The following is a 21385-nucleotide window of genomic DNA, read 5'->3' on the forward strand; positions in this document are numbered from 1 at the left end:
GGAGACGGGGCCTCCTCGGCCTGCGAGGGGCTGGGTTCTGGGGGTGGCTTCCCAGAAAGTGCCTGCTGTGGCTGCCTCGGGGCCACTGCTGGGCCTGCCGTCCCCTCTTTCTCCCTCTCGTCTCCCCTCCTCTCCCGTAGAGACCAAGGAGAGATAGATCTTGAGTTCCCAGGAAACGATCCACAAGCGTGGCCCACGACCTCAGCCACTCGGCCATATCCCCTAACAGAGCCAGGCATTCCTTGGTGCTGTAAACCCACGTATTCTAAGCACCTACTGTGTGCAGAGCAAGGACCTGCCGTCAGGGAGTTCAGGGGATGGGGCAGGGGCAGGTGGGGAGAGGAGACCCCAGAGGCTCTGGGCGCTCAGCTCCCTAGTTTATCTGCCCACACCCCAGGGCTCCGGGGGGACACTGAGGCCCAGAAAAGGGAGTGACTTGCTCAAGCTGCACAGCGAGTGAACTGCAGCAAGGTAAGAACCCATCCTCCCAACCGTGGGGCCCTAGCCCCTGCTGCTCCAAATGGTGGCCCTGGCTTTCAAGCTACATGGCTCTCATGATGGAGGGAAACTGCCTGGGACACTCCCATTTTGAGGCTGGGTCCTCCTGGAGCACTTGCCAGGCCTTCTGTAACTTTGCAACTCTGCCCCTGCTGAGCGGCCTCTGCCTGCCTAGGACCCGAGTGACCATCCGGGTGGGAAGGATACTGTGGCCATCCTCTCCATCAGGAGGGGCAGAGTTCCCAGCCCTCCCGTCCCTGTGGGATGGTTCTGCAGCCAACATGCCCTAGGCCCCTCCTGGCCTCTATCCATGGTCAGTCTTTGTAGCTGCAAACTACAGAAAATGATTCCTGGCTGAGCACAAAAGAAAAGTCCTGACAGGATCCTGGGGAGGCGCAGGGTCAACGGCGGGCCCGAGAACTTCTCCGGAGCGGGGGTGCCCGCTAAAACCACACCACAGAGCTGGCCCCTTGAGAATCCACCGGCCTCACCAGAGAACTAGATGACTCTTCTCTCTCTACTGACCTCAGCATTGGACAACGCTGCACCACGCTATTGGCCCCAAGGACCCTGCTGTTCCCCAGAAATAGGATGTGGCCACTGCCCACATCTGGAATGATTCTCCTGCATCCCTGCTTCTCTGTTCCCAGATCCTGACTCCCAGACCAGAGCAGAGGCATCCGATTGGCCAATCCCAGGTTACATGCCCACACCTGGCTGCTAGGGAAGCTGGGAAAGCAGGCATCTTGCTCTGTAGCCTCTTAACTGACTCAAATGAAGAGAATTCCCCAAGCCAGATAGAGAGCCCAGACGACACAGAGGCAGATGAACAATAAGAAACGTCCTCTTGATGGCATTCCCCCACCTCCAAGTCCTGGTTTGTCCCATTCCCCACCCAGACTATCAGAACGGAACATGCGTACAGGAGGATGTTGCTGAAGGGTTTGAGGTTCAGCATGTAACTGTATTACGTAAGTAAAATTCTCAGCATGGGGCACAAGAGAGCAAAGTCAGGTTCTTCTCCATGGGGAGTGTGTAGATGCATGAGCTGAGGGAAAGTGACCTGTGGCTCAGCTAGTTGGTGACAGGATCTGGCCTGGGTTCTGTGACTCCTTTTTCTGCTTTCCCATGGCAGACAAGGATGGGGGTTATAAGAAAGTGTCATTTAAAGAACTGCAGAATATGATTCATGCCAGCTGGAGAGACTGGAAGGCTTCTTGGAGGAGGAGATATTTGAGCCGGACCTCGAAAGAAGAGGTGGCTTTAGTCAGCTGGAGTTGGCGGGGGGGATGCATTCCAGGCCAAAGGGCCTATGCTAAGGGGTGGAGATGTGAACGTGCGTGGCTTTTACAAACAAAACAACTCAGAGCTGGGTTTTACAAAAAGCCTTTGCCATAACCAGGAGCATGGATCAGCAGGGGACAAGCATGGTGCAGAGAGAATGGCCAGGAGGCCTCTGAGTTGCTCAGGCCAGAGGCCAGGAAAGCCTACCCTGAGGCAGTGGCAGGGGAACTATAATGACTGGACACCCAGAAACCTCCGGTCCAGGGCGAGAGAAGCCCCATGGGGAAGAGCAGAGGGAAAGGGAAGAAGGTGCCTGGGCTTTCAGGCAGGTGGATGTGAGGTGCTGGATTCTGTGTTCAGGGCCCCTTTACACGATGGGCACCAAAAGCCACTGAGAAAGCAACAGGAGGGAGCATGCCTCTGCAGAGGGGTCTCTGTGTGGTTTGAAGCATGAAGGGTAAGCTGTGTGGGGCAGGGAGTGAGTCCCTGAGGGGCAAGCTCTGGGAACAAGAGACAGCCCCTAACAACCTTCTGATCAGGGGGCGTCTGGTTACCCGCAGGGCTTCAGTTGTGCTAAGTGTATTCTGCAAGTTGAGGCCAGAGTGGAATTGTTCAAGATGACAGAGCAGAGGCTGAGGCTGCCAGTGGGCCCTTCCCTTTCCTCTGCCACACAGTCGTCAGGCATGCCTGGAAGGAGGAGGAGGGGAAAGAGACGGAGGAGGGGAAGGGATGGGGGCGGGGGGAGGAAGGAGGGAAGGAAAGAAGGAAGACATTGTACAAAGTGTATTTAAACATGATTGGCGCCAAAATGAGGAACGAAACCAAGGAAGGTAAACTCATGGGACCCAGGGAACGAAAGACCCAAGCCAACAGAGAAGTAAAAGGATGCTTTGGGGTGACTCCTGGGCATCAGGTCCACGAGGCAACCCGTCCAGACTAGAGCAGAGCAGAGACTTCAGGACAGAAAAACATTGAACTGACAAATTGTCTGATAGGTTTGACCTTGAGGAAAATTCTTGAGAAGTGCTTGAAGAGTGTGGAAAGCGATGGCAAAAGATACAATGAACTCTAAGCAAATGAAAAGAACCTAGGCAAGTCTTAACTCCAGGAGTATCAAAGAGTTGTGTGAGAAGATGCATCTAGACCGGCTCACCAGTGAACAATATTGGCGTAGTCCTAACAGTGTAAGTGTTAACGATTGATGGGAAGGGAAGTAGTGTGAAGATTCAAGACAGCTCATCCCCAGCTAGAAAGTTACTAGAAAATTAATAGATAACATCTGAAATTGATGTATCAAGAAACATCAGAATAAGAATATTTCTTAGAAATATGGTGACATAATCACGTTTCTAATGTAAATTATCCCTGAAAAGTAGCAGTGAAGACATTGACCAGGGCTTCAATACTTTTTTCAACACACTTCTGTACCTTTTGAATATTTGGGGATGGATATATTATTTCCACAACATTTAAAAACATAAAATATTTTAAAACACTGAAAAACAAAAGAAATATGGTGATAAATACCTAAAGAAACAGCTGGAAGAGTTGAAATGGTTATTTCTGGAAAACTCAGGGGAGGGCAAAAAGGCCTGTGAGCCTCTTATAGCTTTCAATGGTCTTTGACTTTTTAAATTTTGTGTATGAATTACTTTGAAAAAAGTTAATTAAAAAATAACTGGCCACAAAAACTAACAAACTGAGAGAAAATATAAGCAAAAGATATAAACAAAAAATTGACAAAAGAAATACAAATGTCCCTCAAAGCCTTGGAAAAAAATTCATGCCCCCCTGCAATAATGAAAGAACACATCAGGAGTAGCTGTGCATTCATGGATCTGGAACATGTTCTCATTGTATCATTGCGGGGTGGTGGGGAGGGAGGTGCAGTTTGCAAAACAAGATAATAGTGTCATTTTATGACAATTTAATGAATTTTCTTCTAGCACCTGGTAGGCATATGGTAGGCACATAAGAATGCTTTTTTTTTTTTTTTGAGGAAGATTAGCCCTGAACTAACTACTGCCAATCCTCCTCTTTTTGCCGAGAAAGACTGGCCCTGAGCTAACATCCATGTCCATCTTCCTCTACTTTATATATGGGACACCTACCACAGCATGGCTTGCCAAGCGGTGCCTTGTCTGTACTCAGGATCCGACCCCAGGATCTGACCCGGCGAACCCCGGGCCACCAAAGCATATCGTGCGAACTTAACCGCCGTGCCACCGGGCTGGCCCCAAAGAATGCATTTTTAAAAAGTCTAAAAAGGCAGTACTCAGATGTTAACAGGTTCTCTGTAATTGGTGAGACTAGAGGTAATTTTTCTAAATTTCTTTTTCCTCCTTCTTGGTTAATTTAGTCTCTAATTTTTAAATAGTGAACATAGCTTGTTAAAGAGATAAAAATAAACAGCAAAACAAATGCATTACCTATTTTGGGCACCCCCAAAATAAGAAATGAAACAAAGAATATGGGTGTGGAGAAGCACCCAATTAACAGCCTGCTCAGACACCGCAGAGGCTGTGTCATGCCGACTTTTCTACCGCAGTGTCTGACACATACTAGGTCCTCAAATGAACAACTGGACAATCAAAATTAAGCAGGAGCTTGTGGGATATCGTAGGTAGGGGGCTACATGTATGTGAGCATGTATGTGAACCTCCAGGAAGTACCTGGGACGGGAACATCTACACGCAGAGGCGCTGACAGGATGAGAAGGGGTGAGGCATACAAAGCTCTTAGCACGGGCACTGGCACTTGCTAAGTGCTCAGGAAATATTCAGTACTGTGAGTAATAATAATAGCAGTAGACATTATTGCTGTTGTCATATACCTAGGACCTGAGAAACACCACCACTCGTGCAGTTGCCCGTCCACAGGCTCTTTGTCTATCCCCTCAACAGTCATGAGACCAGCAAAAGGGATGTCCTTCTCCTCCTTCTCTTCCTGCTCTTTCTTCTCCCCCTGCTGCCCACTGACCACCCGAGCAAGCCTGCGGGACAGTGCAGCCTGAGTCCTCACCCAGGCACACCACCAGGTCCCAGGATTCCAAAACCAGAACATCCAACTCTCACTGCCTCCCGCCCCACATATGAATGAAGGCACGGTGCACCTGCTGTGTGTGCTTATTACTTCCTGGAAGAGAGAGAAAGGGGCAAACCCAGGGGAAACAAGACTGGTTTTTTGGGAAGGGATCGCATGCCATTCATCTCCTCTTTAGAAAAGACTCTAACTGAAGTATAACACACATACAGAGCACAAACTGTAAGTGTACAGCTCAATGAAGTTCACAAGCTGAACATCCCAGGTATATTAAGAAACAGAACCTCATCAGCCCCAGAAGTTCCTCTCAGGCCCCCTTCCTGACATCTGACACCACAGATTCATTTTGCCTGACACTGAGCCTTATACGAATGGAACATTACACAAATGGAATCACTCAGTGTGTGTTTTTGTGTCGGGCTTCTTCAGCTCAGCATTATGTCTGTGAGAGTCACTCTGTTGTGTATGTTTGCGGTCCTTTCATTTCTATTGTTTCATGACATCCACTGTATAAATAAACTGCATTTTTAAAAAACCCATTCTAGGGGGCCGGGCCGGTGGCGCAGCAGTTAAGTGTGCACATTCTGCTTCCCGGGGTTCGCCGGTTCAGATCCCGGGAGTGGACATGGCACTGCTTGGCAAGCCATGCTGTGGTAGGCATCCCACAGATAAAGTAGAGGAAGATGGGCGTGGATGTTAGCTCAGGGCCAGTCATCCTCGGCAAAAAGAGGAGGATTGGTGGCAGATGTTAGCTCAGGGCTGACTTTCCTCAAAGAAAAAAAAAACTCATTCTACTTTTGACGGACATTTGACTTGTTGCCAGTTTTGAGCTATTTGAATATTACTGCTGTGAATGCTCTTGGACATGTCTTTTGGTGAATGTATGTCTGCACTTCTGAGGCAGGTACGATTCTCTTTAGCTTCGTAGATGCAGCCAAACAGTTTTCCAAAAATAGTTAAATCAATTTATACACCGACCCTTCCTCCCAAGAGAGTTCCAGTTGCTCCATACCATCACTCTCCTTCAGTATCAAGTGGTGTATCTTTTAAATGAATACCAGCATCTTTTAAATTCAGTTCCAATGCTAGACGACCATGAAAACGAATGATCTACAGAAACGTCTGTGATGTGTCATTAAGTGACCTAAGCAGGTTCAAGCCAACATGTATAACATGACTCCATTCATGAAAATTGTGTATGTGCATACATGGAAGCAGAGGCCGAGTTCAGAAAGGGAATGTATCAAAGCCTCCTTTGAGAGTGGTCACCTCTGGGGCCTGGCGTTGGAAGGTATAATTTTAAATGATGAGATTGAAGATATTTTTACTTGTGTTTTTCAGTATTTTTTAAATTGGGGGGAAAAAAAGTATAAATAAAATAAAATTCTCCATCCCCGACGCCTCGTTACCACCACACACCATTCCATTACCTAAGGCTGGCAGCCTGACGCTGTCTTTCTTGTTATTCCCAGCATTCTCTCCTGCTCTGGAATTACCCTGGGCAGGGCCTCTGGGGCAAGTCTCCTGGGCACTGTAATTTCCCTGGCTACAGTGTGTCATTAGGAGATCTGATACTGATGACACGAGGCTCAGGCACGGCAAAGATTCTAGACCCTGATGGGGCAGGACAGCCTAGCCACAGAGCAAACTTCTCAGGAGAGATACCCCTGGAGTCTCGAGTTGCCTCAGTGTGAACTGGGCCTGAGGATGTATGTTAATCTTGAGGAAAGAAACCAGGCAGCTGCAGCCTCCCAGGGGGCTCAGGGCTCGGAGCAAGGACTGTGGGGTCAGGCAGACCTGGCTCCTGCTCTACCACTCCCTAGCTGTGAGGCCCTCCCTGGGCCTCCACTTCCTCCTCTACAAAATGGGATGACAACCCACCTTAGAGGCAACACCAAGTGCCTTGTGGAGAGTGCCTGGCACGTACTCGGCCTTCAGTTGTTACTATCATGACTGTGGAGGTGGCTGTTGCACTGCCATCATCCCAAGAGGCATAGTTTTACATTCATCTTTTGGGGGAAAAATACAAGAACGCACTCTTTTCTGTTCACAAATATTATAAAGCAAATACAAACCTGCTTTTCTTGGGGGAAAACTGAATTCGCCTGGAACTTGAATGCATGTATTTCAATTGGAAAGTTAAGTTGTCACTCAACACTAATTCATCCAAGGAATGTTTGTCGAGTGCCTACTAAGTGTTAGGTACCGTTCTAGATCCTGGGGGTACGGCAGGGACCAGAGCAAGGTCCTTGCACCTCTCACAGAGCCCACCCTCTGCTGGGGAGTCAGACAAGAGCAGAACAACAGACAGATATAGAATAAACTGTTAAACAAGTATATAATACAATACATATACTGCCCAACAGTGCCGTAAAGAAAATAAAGCAGCAAAGAGGAGTGACGTACTGGGAAGGAGATTTGAGGATTCCTATTGACGCGTTCTGTGGAGTCAGAGCTCTGCTCTGGAACTTTCCCTCTCCTCGGTGGAGTGAGGAGGCCCTGGAGGCCACCGGTCTTGGCTGGTCTACGCTGACGCTGGCCTGGGCTGGAACTGAAGCTTGCCCCGTGGAAATGGGTGGTTGGAGGGAGAGGTGCTACGAGTGGCTCTAGGGGGTGAACAGTGGGCTAGGGGGATTTTCACGAAAGTGCGGGTAGACTGTGCCCTTGGAGGGCACTCCAGCACTCCCTCGAGGGACCCCAGTGGAGGGAGCACTTCAGTTCATGTCAGTCATAGTGGGTATTTACTCGGCGCCTACTATGACCCCAGAGCTGGGCTTGTCTGCTATGAAAGAGTCAAGTAAGGATGAGAGCTGGTGCCTGACCTGAAGGAGCGCCAGTCACGCTGGAGATTCAAGACCAATTTCCACAAAAGGAGAAAGCAAGACAGACCTGAGTGTGCGGGACAGGCCATGGATTCATCTGCACAGGCAAACTGCCCAATCTCGGTCTGGTCACACATAAAAGTTGCACATTCACACAAAGTCCGCCCTGGGTCGGGCAGCTTTCTGGGGCAGTGATTCAGGGATCCAGGAAGTTTTCATCTGATGCCTCCATCATCTCCAAACATGTGTTCCAGTCCCTGTGGCAGAAGGAGAGAGCAAGCTGGACCAGAGTCACCAGTTCTTTGATGCTTTAGCCCAGAAGGGGCACATGACTCTTCTCCTCACAGCCCATTGGCCAGGACTGGTCACATGGCCCCAAAGAAACTGCAAGGGAGGCTGGGAAATTCAGGGAGCACATGGCTACTCCCTGAGGACGCCATTCATTACTGCTGGGATCTGGGCAGGCTGAGTGGAGGAAGAGGAGTTTGAAAGAGGCATTGGACAGAGCAGATGAGTGCCATGCTTGAAGAAAAGACCCCAGGGGTAGACTTAAGGAGAACTGCCAGGCGTGCCTTCGCCACCTCTAGGCTGGGTGACATGACTCAGTCACTGAGCTTCTCCAACCTCAGTCCCTTCTTCTAAAATGGGGATAATCAGAGCTCCCACCCAGAATCACTAAGAGAACGTGTGTGAAAGGATTCTCTGCATGGTTGAGAACTAACATAATATTGTTATCTACGGATTAGCCATATTTTCTTTGGGGTTCAATGCAGCCCTAAGAGACACATTCTGTTTCTACCTCCAAGGCCTCTGTGCCCTGCCTGTAAATCCAAGGCATAGATTCCATCTTGTACTTTTCCACTATGGTGGCCACAGTGCCTGGGACCACACTGAAAGCAACACCAGGAGCAAGGACACATCCTTCAAGTGTCTTGTTTTTCTCAAAAATTCATTTAAGTTTGCATTCTACTACATAATATACATGGGCTTGTCTTAGGATAAAACAGTCATATTCTTTCTCTACCAAAGCTCCTACTGAAATGGCAGCTCCGGGAAGCTGCCCCAGGTTTATTTATCAACTTCACCTGGCCTGGGGCACGCATGTCCATGGGACAACCTTGGAGCTGGGGTCTAAGATCCTAAGGCTCTCAAATCCAGAGGAAGCCTCATCATACCGTCACCCTAGAAAGAGGCTCCCGGTTCTCCTTGTCTCTGTGGCTCCGATGGGCACCACACAGACCCCACAGTGAGCCAGACCCCTCACCCCCACCCCCCAGCCAGTAAATCATCCCTGAATTAATCAAAGCATGTGCACTGGTCCGAACTCACCAGGGTCCTCCTCCAGCGGCCACTTTGTATTCTGTAGATTAATTGCAGCTGGGGGAGGGGAAGGAATCCATTTTTAGAAAATCATTACTTTCAGAAAGAGATGGGGGCCTTCTGGTTGGAAAAACTGCTGAGCTGGCAGCTTGGGCCTGCTGCTGGAGCCGCCAGGAAACCCGGGATTGTGCAGGCTGCTCCCAGCTCAGTGGGTACCGCCAGGGGGTCCACACCCCCTCCTTCCAAGGCCAGGGCACCCCAGCCCTCCTGCCCTGGGTCCCGCTGGCCTTTGCTTCCTGCTCTTGCCTGGGCTTAGCAGTTTTCTGGTGTCCTGAGCAGCAAGGGGTCACCCCCACATTGACCACCTCCCACTGCCAGTTGGCTTAGTTGCCTGTCTTCTCGTAGCCTACTTGCTGCCAACACACTGAGGGCACTGCCAGCCCCTGCCTGCGGCTCTTCTGGGGAAAAGGAAGCTTGGGGACCCCTAATCACCACTGCCTTGAATTGCATCTAGTAGATTAAGCAATAAGAAATTGCCATTTTTGTAGGTCGAAACGGTCAGACATTAGCAATCCCACGTGGTTCGACCTAATTATCATATGGCCAGCTCTCCAGATGTATTTTCTCACTTACCACAGACTTGGCCCCATGAGGCAGGTATAAGGCCCATTTTACGCTTCAGAAATTGAGGTTCAGAGAGGTTAAGTGACTTGCCCAAGTGAGTACTCAAACCTCAGTCTGACTCCAAGACCCAAGACCCTGAGTCACATCCTATTTCATGTCAGACCTCCTCCCCCACCTGCCCCCACAGCCATGCGGTCACATTCGAGAGCTGTGCTTCTAGCACTGTGGCACTGACAACACGCAGACCGACCAAACGCCCCTGTAGGCTGAGTGCGGAGGCTCACCTGACCCCTCGGGAAGCCTGCATTTGCTGTGGGCCTGGGTGCAATTCCAGCCGCCCCCACAGGCTGTGCGCGGGTGTCCTGGGCAAATCACTCACCTTTTGGAGGGTCAGCTGAGGCCCACCTGCATAGTGCTGTAGCGTGGGGCCACGGCTGGCATAACCCAGGGAAGACCTTTGGCGCATAAAATGTGGGATGTTGTTCCTATTGTGTGGCAATCAGATCAGCTTGGTCCTTTCAAACCAGAACTTGTTTTAGAAATAACATATGCTCTACAGAGTCACCCTTTGACCCAGGCCTGCCCGGAGAGATGAGATAGCACAGAGATGATGAAATCTGATGCTACCACTCACCAGCTGGGGGACCTTCGGCAACTCTTTCAACCTCAGTTTCTTCATCTGTAGAATGGGGCTGATGATAGTGGTATCTATTTTAGGGTGGTTGTAAGGATTATATGGGACAATCCAATGCAAGGGGCTCGGAACACAGCCTAGCACAGTCAGAACACAATCAGCGCTGGCTATTATTATTTTTCTTATTCCCAGACCAAGTGAAGCCCACAATTCTGCCTCTCCCTCCCTCACTAATGGGACAAGTCCTGTCTAAGCACTGTGCCAGGAATAGGGCAGTGGATCCTAACCGGGGCCCCAGCCGAGACCCCAGAGCACAAAGAATTTCCGGTTCAGTAGGGGAGACAGAATCCTACACCACTGGTGTCTCTTTGGGGCAGAAATTTTTAAAAGTGGGGAGGCTTCCTGGAGGAGATGTGGCCTGAGTTGCATCTGAAGGATAAGGAGGAGATGGCCAGCTGAAGAAGCTGGAAAGCACTTGGTTGGAAGTACATTAGCAAGGCGGGCTTGAAGAGTCACAAGTGGCCCTGCATGCCTGGGACCAAGGGTCAGGGGTTGCGGAGGGAGCATTGAGGGATCGGGGGAGCGGATAAAAGGTGAGGTTGGCAGAGGCAGATGCTGAAAGTCCACTTGGAGTAGAGGAAGGCAGGCCGAGGAGACTCCAGAAGACCCGTAGCTAAATCATACTTGTGGGGATAGAGAAAGGGAACATATGTGAGAGATGTCTGCATTTTATAATTACGGGTTGAAGGAGGCTGGGAGGACAGGGTCTGGTTTTGTATTTTATAATGGACGACAGGGGTGAGGGAGATGGGAGAATCCAGGTTTCCGTTTGGGGCAGCTGAGGCATCCATCGGTGAAGGGAGATGAAGCCCCAGAGTGATGTTGCTGCCTGGGGAGAGGGTGTGGCCTGAGCAGAGAGCCAAAGACAGAACCCTGGGAGACGCCCCGAAATTGGAGGGATGAACTGAGAGAGGAAGGAAGAGGACCAAGCGGCAGGAAAACTTCCCTCTAATAGGGCACCTTCTCCTCCCCGCCACTAATCCAGACTCCACCTGGGCTGGAACCCGCCTCTTCTGTGAGTCCCAGGTGGTCTACATTTCGCCTGTGCTGCTGGCAACCATCTCAGGTGTGGGTGTCTTGTCCTCTAGCATCACCGAGGCAGGATGGCCACACAGCAGTCCTGGCTCAGGGGATGCCTGTGGGTGACGGCCGCTCTGGCCAGGTGAGGAAAGCGGGGTTACCACAAACACCAGGTTTCCCCTGACCTCGAGTCAGCCACCCTGCCAGGATCCACACGCCCTCACTCCAGTTCCAACCTCCTGAGGCTGAAAGTCAAGTCCAGATAACAAACAGGGCGGGGCATAGAGGTGCTGCTGCCACAGCTCCTGCCTCCTGAATCCAGAGGGGCAGCATGGGGCATCGAATTCTAATGATTTCGAGAAGTTGTGGGACTGATGCCACACCAGATTCCATCAAATAGCATCTCTCCAGGGTATGGACCAAGGAGTAAGACTGGAATCAGAGCTTGATCTTCCTAAGCACTTCCTCGCTAAGTGACCTTGGGCAAGTCTTTAACCCCTCAAAGGTTCATGTTTGCAGAGGGCCCTAGTGAGGATTAAATAATTCCCTTAAACACTTATCATCGCACCTGGCACCTAGTTAAGCATTCAATAAACGGTAGCTATTATTATTAAAGAGCTTCCTGGCGTGCTGATGCAAGTTAGAGCAAACTAAAATGACTTTGACAGCTCCCTACTGCAACACCTTCCACCCCACTCCTCCTCCACCACTACCACCCTGGAGTTAATTGGAACCCTCTTTGGGTGTTTTCCAGAGATGGGATTTTTACACCTATTCTGTGTTGCAGAACTAGAGTAAATGGAGGCAGGTTTCGGTTTAACCGCTGAAAAGCAAAAAGCTGCTTCCAGAGGTAGTGAGCTCTCCATCACCTCATGTGAACAAGCTGGCCCAGATGACCATTTGGCACTAATGCTCTGGAGCATAAATCAACAGGTATTAATATTTCTCGCAACACCATTTTATTATCTCATTCCCTCGAATGAAATGGTGGTGCCAGTGAGCTGTAGTGCTTTGTATCATTATTTGGCAAAATTAAAAATTGGCAACCCTAATTTGGCCCTCCAAAAGTGTTTTTTTGAAATTGTACCCATTCGTGATATCCAAAACCTTAATCCTCACTTCAGAAAAACTCCTTTCCTGGGTCTAAGGTTCAAGAACCAGACCCCCCCCACACACACACAGACACCTGCACAGCCCTCTATTTAGTGTCCAGTTTGGATCCATCTCTCTTCCATGAGGTCTTGAGTCCAAAACTTGGCCCAGATCACACAGCAGGAATCCCAGGGACAGCGCTAGAGAGGAACTTTCGCAGCAAGTGCCATCAGTGCTGGGCTGGACCAGGGAATAGACTGCCACTGACGCGTTCAAGCGGATGCGAGCAGGACCTGGACTCAGTGACCTCTTTGATCTGTTCCACATCCTGGAGCACCTGGTACAGAACTTCAGAGGGACCCAGGGAGGTGGCCTGACCCCTCCATCCACTGCCAACACTCAACCCCCGCCCCCTCTCTACTCCAGGGCTTAGGCGCTCAGGGAACCTGTCCTGGAATCCAGCGTGGCAGTGACCCTCCTCCGGGAAAGGAGCGCCAGGCTCAGGGTTTAATGTCAAGTGAGGAGTTAGCAAGCAGGACCTGCATGGACCTAAGTTCTTGGGACTATACCTCCCCATTTTGTCTCCCAAGACAACCTCCTTCCCAATCACCCAAATAAAATTCCCTTTTCTCGACTGTTCAAGCTTTGAAAAAAATCACCTGCCTTTGTAACCCAGGGCTCCGAGGTTGACCCCACTGCAAATTCAGGACACCCAGCCAGCTACACCCTAGGGTTACTGCCTAACAAGAAATGGGGTGTCTGTGCAGGTAGGGGTCTTGGTGGCATACAGGGAAGATCAGGCTGTTTTTGGTGGCCCCCTTTTGTGGCCCACGTTCCCCTCTTCCCCAGTCAAGCACTGGGCTGGGGAGACCCCAACTGTCCTGGATTGGGATGCAGGTCCCTCCCCACACCCCTCCGACCAGAAGAAAAAGGAGCTGGAGGACAACATGGAATCAAGTATACATTTTAAAAATTGTTTAATGGAACATAAACTCCTTTAGAAAAACATTCAGCCAGGTGATAACACCCATAGAAAAAAACACCAATCTTGTGTTTATCTTTTTTAATTTGGCATTTGTTATTTGCATTTATATTAAAGCAAAGTGCATCTTTTCTTTATTTTTCTTGTTTATACACATTGCACAATACATAAATAATGATGCTTATAAAACGTCTTTATATTTACAAGTAATAATATATTTATATATAACATAAAATACATTTTTTTCTTTAATAAATCTCAGGGTTTTTTTTTTTCAGGAGTCCTTTCTCTCTCAAAGCACTACAATGCTAAATTTCCAATGAGAATGCTTCTCTTGTTCATTTAAACCTTTGTAGTTAGAAAAATAGCTTATGTTAAAGTCTAAACATGCTCATTGAGCTAAGAGCAGTGTCAACGTATCATACGAGTGTATGAGTTGTAGGAGAAATGAAAGAAGAGTTAGGTGTCAGCCCAGGATGGTACCGTGGGTGACGATGGACCGAATCCTTCTTGGTGGGAAGGGAGGCTGCTGAGAAGTCTCCCTCCCAGGGCTGCTCCCCTCGCTGGTCTGACAGCAGAGCTCAACACACAGGCTGTGGAGGGGAGGAAAGTGCTGAGCTGGTTTTCTGAGTCCGGGAAAAACCTGATGTAACTAGGGCAGGGGAGAGGCTGAGGGGCCTGAGAGGGCACTGGGTGAGCAATACTGTGACGGGGCTGCCCCGGCAGCCCTTGGGAAGCCCATCTCAGAGATTTCCAGGAGCAGATGGCCAAAAAAGAAAGACACGACAACGGCAGCGGGGTGGCTGGAGGAGAATAAGACAAGCATGGAGGCAATGGGTTCTGGTTCAGCCTCGGGCAGGGCTCCTTCTAAGAAGCCTGCAGACAGGCTGTGTCCTAGAAGGGGAGAGGCGGGGCGGGGGCTTCCCCAGGCTGCTGGGACACTCGTGTGGCTTGCCCAGGTACTGCCTGTGCCCCTTGAGCACGTCCAAAGGGCAAGAGAGACACAGCTTGGGAGCACAAACCTCTCAGCCAGGGACACCCATAAGAAACACACACAGCATGCCATTTCCCCATCTGTCGTACACACACACACACACACACACACACTCACTCACTCAGACACACACACACACTGTGACAAGGGAAACGACCCCCAAGTTAGGGCCTGCTCCCCATGCGTACACTGTGTTTGGTGGGACTCTGATTTCTGCTTCCCCTCTTCATGTTGCGGCATCCTGCCAACCATACCACCCCCCCCAAAAAAAACCAACAATTCTTTTCATAAGCTATTTCTCAAAGAACAAAACAAAACAGAACATAAACAAGAACGACGAGAAGAAGAAGAAGAAAAAAAACAACGACCAAAGAGTTTGCATGAAAAGCAAGCACTCAGGAGGAAAATATTAGCAGCAAAGTAGTTTGGACTGGGCCCGCTCGGCTCACACTCTGTCCTCTCCCCACGTGGCTACCGGCTGTTGAAGATGACCTCCAGCCAGCATGGGCAGCTGCTGATGAACTGGCGGGTGTAGCACTGGCCCCAGCCCTTCACGAAGCTGATCTGCACAGTGAAGCCAGTCCACGGCTGCTGCATGAACTCGTGGTCGTTGGGCCGCTGCAGGCTGTACGCTTTCTCATAGTCAAAAGCCTTGATGGAGAAACCGGGGAACACCTTGTGTACCAACAGCGTCCTGGAGTCCGGGTTGTCCAGTGTGGCTGACTTGATGAAGATGGGGTAACTGCTGCGGTTGTACACCCACACGCCATCCACTTCCCGCGTTAGCTGGATGCCACAGCCGATTTTGCTCCGCACTTTCTGCACCAGCTGACTCTTGTTGTCCGAATTGAGCTGTCCGAGGCAAAAGCCATTCCCCTGAGGTAGATCATAGAAGATGTCCAGGGAGGGCTCCTGGACACAGTAGAGCCTCCCCACTCTGGTCTTCTCCTCCCAGTATGCCACCACGCACCAGTGTGACCGATCCCCAGGCTCCAGAAGAAGTTGGGAATCTATAAAACAAAATGGCGGACAAGGTTGGAAGTGATGGGGGTTGACACTTTTCCTCTTCCTCCTGGAATCAAGATATGCGTACACACACGTACCCCCATAACCAGCTGATCTCTCAGTACAAGATGGAAGGAGGAGGCGATGGTACTGGGTTTGCTGCAGGCTCCAGTCCTCCTCCTACTGAGGCCTGGAAATCTTGACCCACTGATGGAAGAGCCCTGCCTTTAAGCATGGGGTTGGGGTGCTTCTTCCCTCCACTCCCCTCATCCTGTCAGGGACCCAGGACACCAACACATATGCCCACCTGGCCAAAGGAAGCCCCACCCCTGCAGAGTCAGAAGCCAGGGGACCTTTAGTAACTTGGCTGGTCCTGGCTTTAGGGCTAGAAAAGGCCTCATAGAGAAATGGTCTAGAATTACAGTTCTTTAAACTGAATGGAACCTTGAGGGTCAGCTGCTCCAGCCCCTTGTCATCCTCATGAGAAAACCAGGACCCAGAAAGCCTGTTGCTCAGGCCCTGGGGATGACACAGCTAGACTTGGAACAAGTTCTCCAGACTCTGGGACTGCCTGCTATATGGTCTCTGTGCTTGTCACCTAGTTCTCAGATTAGTGCCTTGGTCATAAGGGAGCGCCATCTGGTAAAAATTAAAATGGAGGTGGTTTGGGGCAAAAACATCTATCTTCCTAATAGAGAAACAACTCTCAGTGTGTCTGCCAGTGGCAGCTCTGTACACAAAGGGTGAGTTCATGTCAAAATGCCAAATCACAACGCGAAGATCAGTGTTAACCCAGACTACCTTCACGAAGCTTCCTCCTACCCAGACAGAAGATTATGTGTCTAAAATGGGTGCAACCATGCTTGAAGGGCCCTTCTCTGCCCACACCCCTCTCTCCCCTCCCTCCCCAGAAGCATCTAGACTCAGTACCCTGCCCCCTCCTTCCTCCCTTCCTCCCCTAGAGGCCCCACCCCGGCTTCCCTAGACGTGGTTTTTCCCACAGGCAGCCGGGGAGACTGGGGTAACTCTGGTAAGGTGATTTTCCTAAACAGGCACTCGGAGGTCTAAAACGGGGATCACATGGAGGGAGAGGGAGCCCCGGCGGCTGGCATTCCAACTCCTCCTTAAGCCGGAGCCGGAGGGGCAGGCCTCAGACTGGGAACCATAAATCTCCCCAGCTCGGTCGGGCTGCAGGAACTCTGTGGTTTGTGGTGGCAGGGCGGAGACCGGAAGTCTTGTATTTGTTAACAAAAATGGGGAAAAGCCCGGCGGCGGAGGCCTCCTCCGGCCCCCTCTGCAGCCCTCGCTGCTCACTCTCAGGGGGCTGGGGCATGAAGGGGGGGGTCAGCCGTGAGCTGGCTTTCGGTTTCTTCGGCCTCTCTGATTTTGGAACGATGGAGGGTCGATGATGGTGTGCTGGGGGTGGAGGGGAGCTCGGGGCCCCCTGTCCTGCTGCCCTGGCAGACAGGCCGGGTAACCCAGGGTGGCTGAGCACACCGACTCCGTCCAACATCTCCAGGCATGTTAGGACCTGGGAACCAGTCAGTTCCATTAACTTTTTTTTTTTTAAAGCAGCAGCCAGTCTTTTCAAGGAGGTGCCCCATGAATAAGTCCGCAGATGTGCACTGAGACCCACTGAGGCAGCCACGCACACACCCCCTGAGCAGCTGTCTCCTACAGACACCCCAAGTAGCCTTCTCAAACGCCTATCCAGACAGCTACACAAAACGGGGTAGCCAAGGGCTCCTTCCCCTTCCTCCATCCCCACCCCACTGAAAACAGACCCTGGAAAACTGGCCTGTCACCCCCAACACATGCAGCTATGAAGTCCAAGTGTGAGAGAGACCGTGCGTGTCCGTGAGTGCGAGCACACATATGAGCGTGTAGAGTATGTTTGCACGCGCGCATACTGGAACATATGGAAAAACAAGAGAGGGACAAGGGCTGCGAGCAGAAGGTGACTCATCGGGCATTAACTTGTTTCTGCAGAGTATCCATCAACTGCTAATAAACTCGTGAGTGCTGGCAGTCTTTGAACCTTCCTGCTGAGGGAGTGCAGCTCGGAAGGCTGCACCGAGGACCCACAACATCCACGGAAATAAGGAGACTCAGGCACGCAAGTCTGCTGGGAAGGAGAAAACCCTCTTCTGGGAGGCACGGGGCATCGGCCCACCCGTTTTGGGGAGGAGAGTATTTTGAAATGTAAGAAGCTCTGGCTTATGATCCGAACTCAGGCCAGTGAACCTGACCTGGAGAGGAAGACTGAGCGAGTCACCGGGGGGGGGGGGGGGGGTTCAGGAGACCCTCGGCGGAGCCTCACAATACTTTGTTTCATGCAGCCCAGACCCCTGAAACCTGGCACCACCAGCAGAGGGGGAGAGTGGGGGGGGTGGGCAGGGGGAGGAGGTGCGAGGCGGGGTGGGGTGGGGGCCTGGGATCCAGTTGCCCCGTGCCAGGCCAACCGACAAGGGGAGAGGGCCTCGTCTGCCCAGTGGGCCTCTGGGGGCAAAGGAAGCTGGGCAGGGGCTGGGGCCTGAGGTTGACTGGCCTCAGCCCAGCGCCGTGGGGGGAGTGGGGGGGGCGGGGGGAGGCGTTCTGGCGGGTTTCTCTTTCATCTGTGCAGCCCGCCAGTCCACCCAGCAATTTGCTGCCAGACATCCCCTGGAAAAAGCCTTTTTCTGTTGAGGTTAATGGCCCGGCCCAGATAAATGGCAGCGTGTGGGTGTCCCTGTGTGTGAACAAGGCCCCTGAAAGCCTGCTAGGTGCCCTCATCTGGAGCAGCAAGGACCCCTGCCTGCTCCTCCCCCTCCCGGGTCCTCCAGGCCGCCCCTGTGTCACTCTGCAGCCTCCGGGCACCCCGACACCCTCTATTCTCCCTGCTCCTGGGACTATCTCTGAGCACACAAACACGCTCTCCAGCGAACCCATTGCGACGGCGAAGGCCCCTTGCAAGAATCACACTTCTGGGTGGCAGGGACAACATCCCACATTGCCAATTCAGAGATGTGCCCCGAATTCCCCGCTACTTGGGCTCATTTCTGGGAAGCGCTCAGCATCATCTTCACAGAAACACAGTTCCCTGAACTGGGCCCTCAGCCCACAAGTATCTCCCCACAAACGTCTGTGAAGACGCTTAGTCCTGGGGGCTTCCCAGGCCTCATGGCGAGGAGCTGGGAGGACCTCACACAGAAGAGTCTCCCTCCTCAACAGGACTAAGGAAGAGTCTCGAAGCCCAGCTGGGGCTTCTTATCCTGGCTGCTGACACTTAACCTCCAAAGGCCAAACTCGCGGTCCCTCATTAATTTCCCCGAGCTTTACAACCTTTTCCAGTATTTTCAACAACTTCTCTCCCCCTCAGAGAACCGAACAGGGGCTTGTTTTAAAAGTGTATTTGCGCATTTTAAAGTATTCAAGAGAAAAGCTGCGTTGTAAAAAGCTAACTAATCAGATGCCTGCTCACAATTTTTTCTTTTTATTACAGTTTAGGGATTTTTTTGGAGCAATCCCAGAAAAATGCTGAATCGGCCTAAAATTCCTTTAAGGTTGTTTTCCCCCCTCCCCTTCCCCATTTCCCTTAGAGCATAAAATCTATGCTTTAAAAGGAAAGGGGAGGTGGGTGTCGAGAAGGGGAAGGATGTCGCCCTACGTTGGCACGTGCATTCGGGAAGACTGCTCAACAAGGAGGTCCCTGCCTCCTACAAAGAGCGATTTAATTACCTTGGCCATGAATGAACAGACCAGACCCTTCTAGAAGACCAGAGGCTGGTGAATGAACCTCGTGCCTGGGATCTCAACGGCATGGGGTGACCAGACCTCAAGGCCACATTTTAGGTAAGAGAGGAATTTCCCTTTTTAAATTTTTTATTTGAAGATGTGAGGAAATGAAGAAGAAGAAAAATGAAGGGAGGGAGGAAAGGCCAACTTCGGTGCCTCAATGGTACCACTTCTGGTCTCCAGCTTATGAAGTCAACCATGAGGCCAGAGAGGCAGGGCTGTTCCGAAAATACCCGGTGGAATTTGGAGAACTCAGGTGTGCCCCAGAGTGAGGCCATCCGAGCCTAGTGGTACCCACACAGGGGTGGTGTTGATGGGGGTTGGGGGGGAGCCTGTCCCAGAGATTCTAACCTTTCAGGACAGGGACACACTTGGGAAACCAAGCCAGTACAGACAACACCACAGCTGCTGGCACTCAGTGCATTAAATGTGCCTCTTGCCCAGGCACAAGGGGGCTGGAGTAGAAGGTGCGCAAGGAGGGGTCTCCACCCACTCTCATCTCCTTGAGGCACCGGGATTATAAAAGGATATTTCTCTGCCAAAATCCCACAGTGAGACAGACTTGTGAGTCCCTGCCCAGTGGTCCAGCAGAGCAGAAGGCTGAGGATGGAGAAGCCAGGGAGACAGGAGCCTGGGCAGAAAAGACTGCCTCATGCAGGGTGATGAGGACAAACAGAGGGCACAAATGGACACCCATAAGTTAAACCTGGAAAGTCTGGAACGGTAACATCACCCCGCCTCGCCCTCCTCAGGTCCAGGGTCCTCCCTCCTCTCGACTCTGGCGCCACCAACGGTTGCCTCATCCTGTCCTTCCCTGCATCAGATGTCTCAAAGGTTAACAGCACCTGTCAGCCCTGCTCCCCACCCTGGTCAGGAAACTGGCTGTTCTGAAAGCAGCCAGCCCACTTCAGGGACAAGGAAAGAGACACAAGGGGACCCAGTGCCAATCCATCCAATATAGTCTCATCCCAATGAACCCACAGTTAACAAGGACCCTTGTTGGTCTCTTCTTTTTAAGAGGCAAATGACCAAAAACTTAAAGCAAACACATAAAAACTTGCTGAGATGTCTGGGTTCAATATGGGTTCTGGGTCAGCTCTGATCTGCCATGTTTATGACAACCTTATTCAGAACACCAAAGAACACCTGCCCAGGCAGCTCTGGGGTTTGGAGCACATTACCCATAGGGGTTGAAATAAACTCAAAACGTCTCAGGTTAACTCTCAGTTATCCAGAAAACGCTCAGACCCAACCCATCGCAACTAGCCCAAGCTCCTTCACCAAATGGAACAGAGACTGAATTCTGGTTGGTAGAAATGAAGAAGAAGAAAGCTGGATTTTTTTTTTCAGGGCTCTGCAATGAGGTATCTCCACTGAGCTGGCTGGATGAGGGGCGGGGAGCAGGGTCTCCTTCAAAGGCCAGGGTGCTTCCTCAGGTCCCCAGGCCCAACTGAGTTCCCCCAAATCCCACCCTTTGGGCTGACCAGCTATGGAGTCACACACCCTGTGCCCCCTACCCCAGTTCAAATCTGCCTCCCATGGAACCTCAGTGGTGACCTAAGCTGATCCCTAAGCTCCCAGTGCCAGCCTCACAGGGTTGTTAAAACGATTACAGAAACGGCCAGCACTCAGCATGCGGATACACTCAGGGGTCTCATCTCATAGGAGCCTGTCTTCTCTTGGGTTCTCCAAACACTCAGAAAACGCTGACCACTGTTCCCCTTTGCCCCCTTCCTCCCCACCGCCCCCTCAAGGTGGGAGAGAACAGTTCTGGGCCGATGCCTACACCTAATAAGCATTTACCACGTACAGGCCCTGTTCCAAGGGGCTCATAACAGCCCTGTGAAGCTGCATACGATTACCACCCTTATGTTAAAGAAGGGGAAACTGAGGCACATGTCACTTGCCAAAGAGCAGAGTTGGGATTTGAGGCCAGAATACTGCCCAGTAAGAGCTGTGAATGGGCAGCCACCTCAGGCCTCTAACGCCCCCAGTCCCCAAGGGTTCCTCTTCAAATGCTGGAGGCAAAAAATACTAGTGTCCTTCAGAACACAGTTTGAAAACACTACGCCTACTTTAGGGCTTTAGAGAGAGGGGTCCAGCTCCCTCGCATTATGAAGCAGGGAGTGAACTGGCTTCTTTGCCAGCAAGCTGCTCTGCAACCTAGGCCAAGTGGTTTGCCCGCTCAGTCTCAGTTTGACCTGTCCGTAACTCATCTGAAGGGGGCCGGGGCA

The 21385-nt window shown here is 51.3% G+C and overlaps 1 protein-coding gene across 3 annotated transcripts in view; it reads right to left on the bottom strand.

Moving 5' to 3' along the window:
- Positions 1–13356: 13356 nt before the first annotated feature.
- Positions 13357–21385, bottom strand: part of SMAD7 (SMAD family member 7) — a 29482-nt gene continuing 21453 nt past the window's right edge. For all 3 annotated transcript variants that reach the window (XM_001499061.7, XM_023647786.2, XM_070221078.1), the window contains exon 4: positions 13357–15382. In XM_001499061.7, the coding sequence (XP_001499111.5) occupies positions 14844–15382 (539 nt within the window). In that variant the 3' untranslated portion in view covers positions 13357–14843. The remainder of the gene's footprint in view (positions 15383–21385) is intronic.

Source organism: Equus caballus, chromosome 8 (genome assembly GCF_041296265.1).
Source record: "Equus caballus isolate H_3958 breed thoroughbred chromosome 8, TB-T2T, whole genome shotgun sequence".
Taxonomy (NCBI): Eukaryota; Metazoa; Chordata; class Mammalia; order Perissodactyla; family Equidae; genus Equus; species Equus caballus.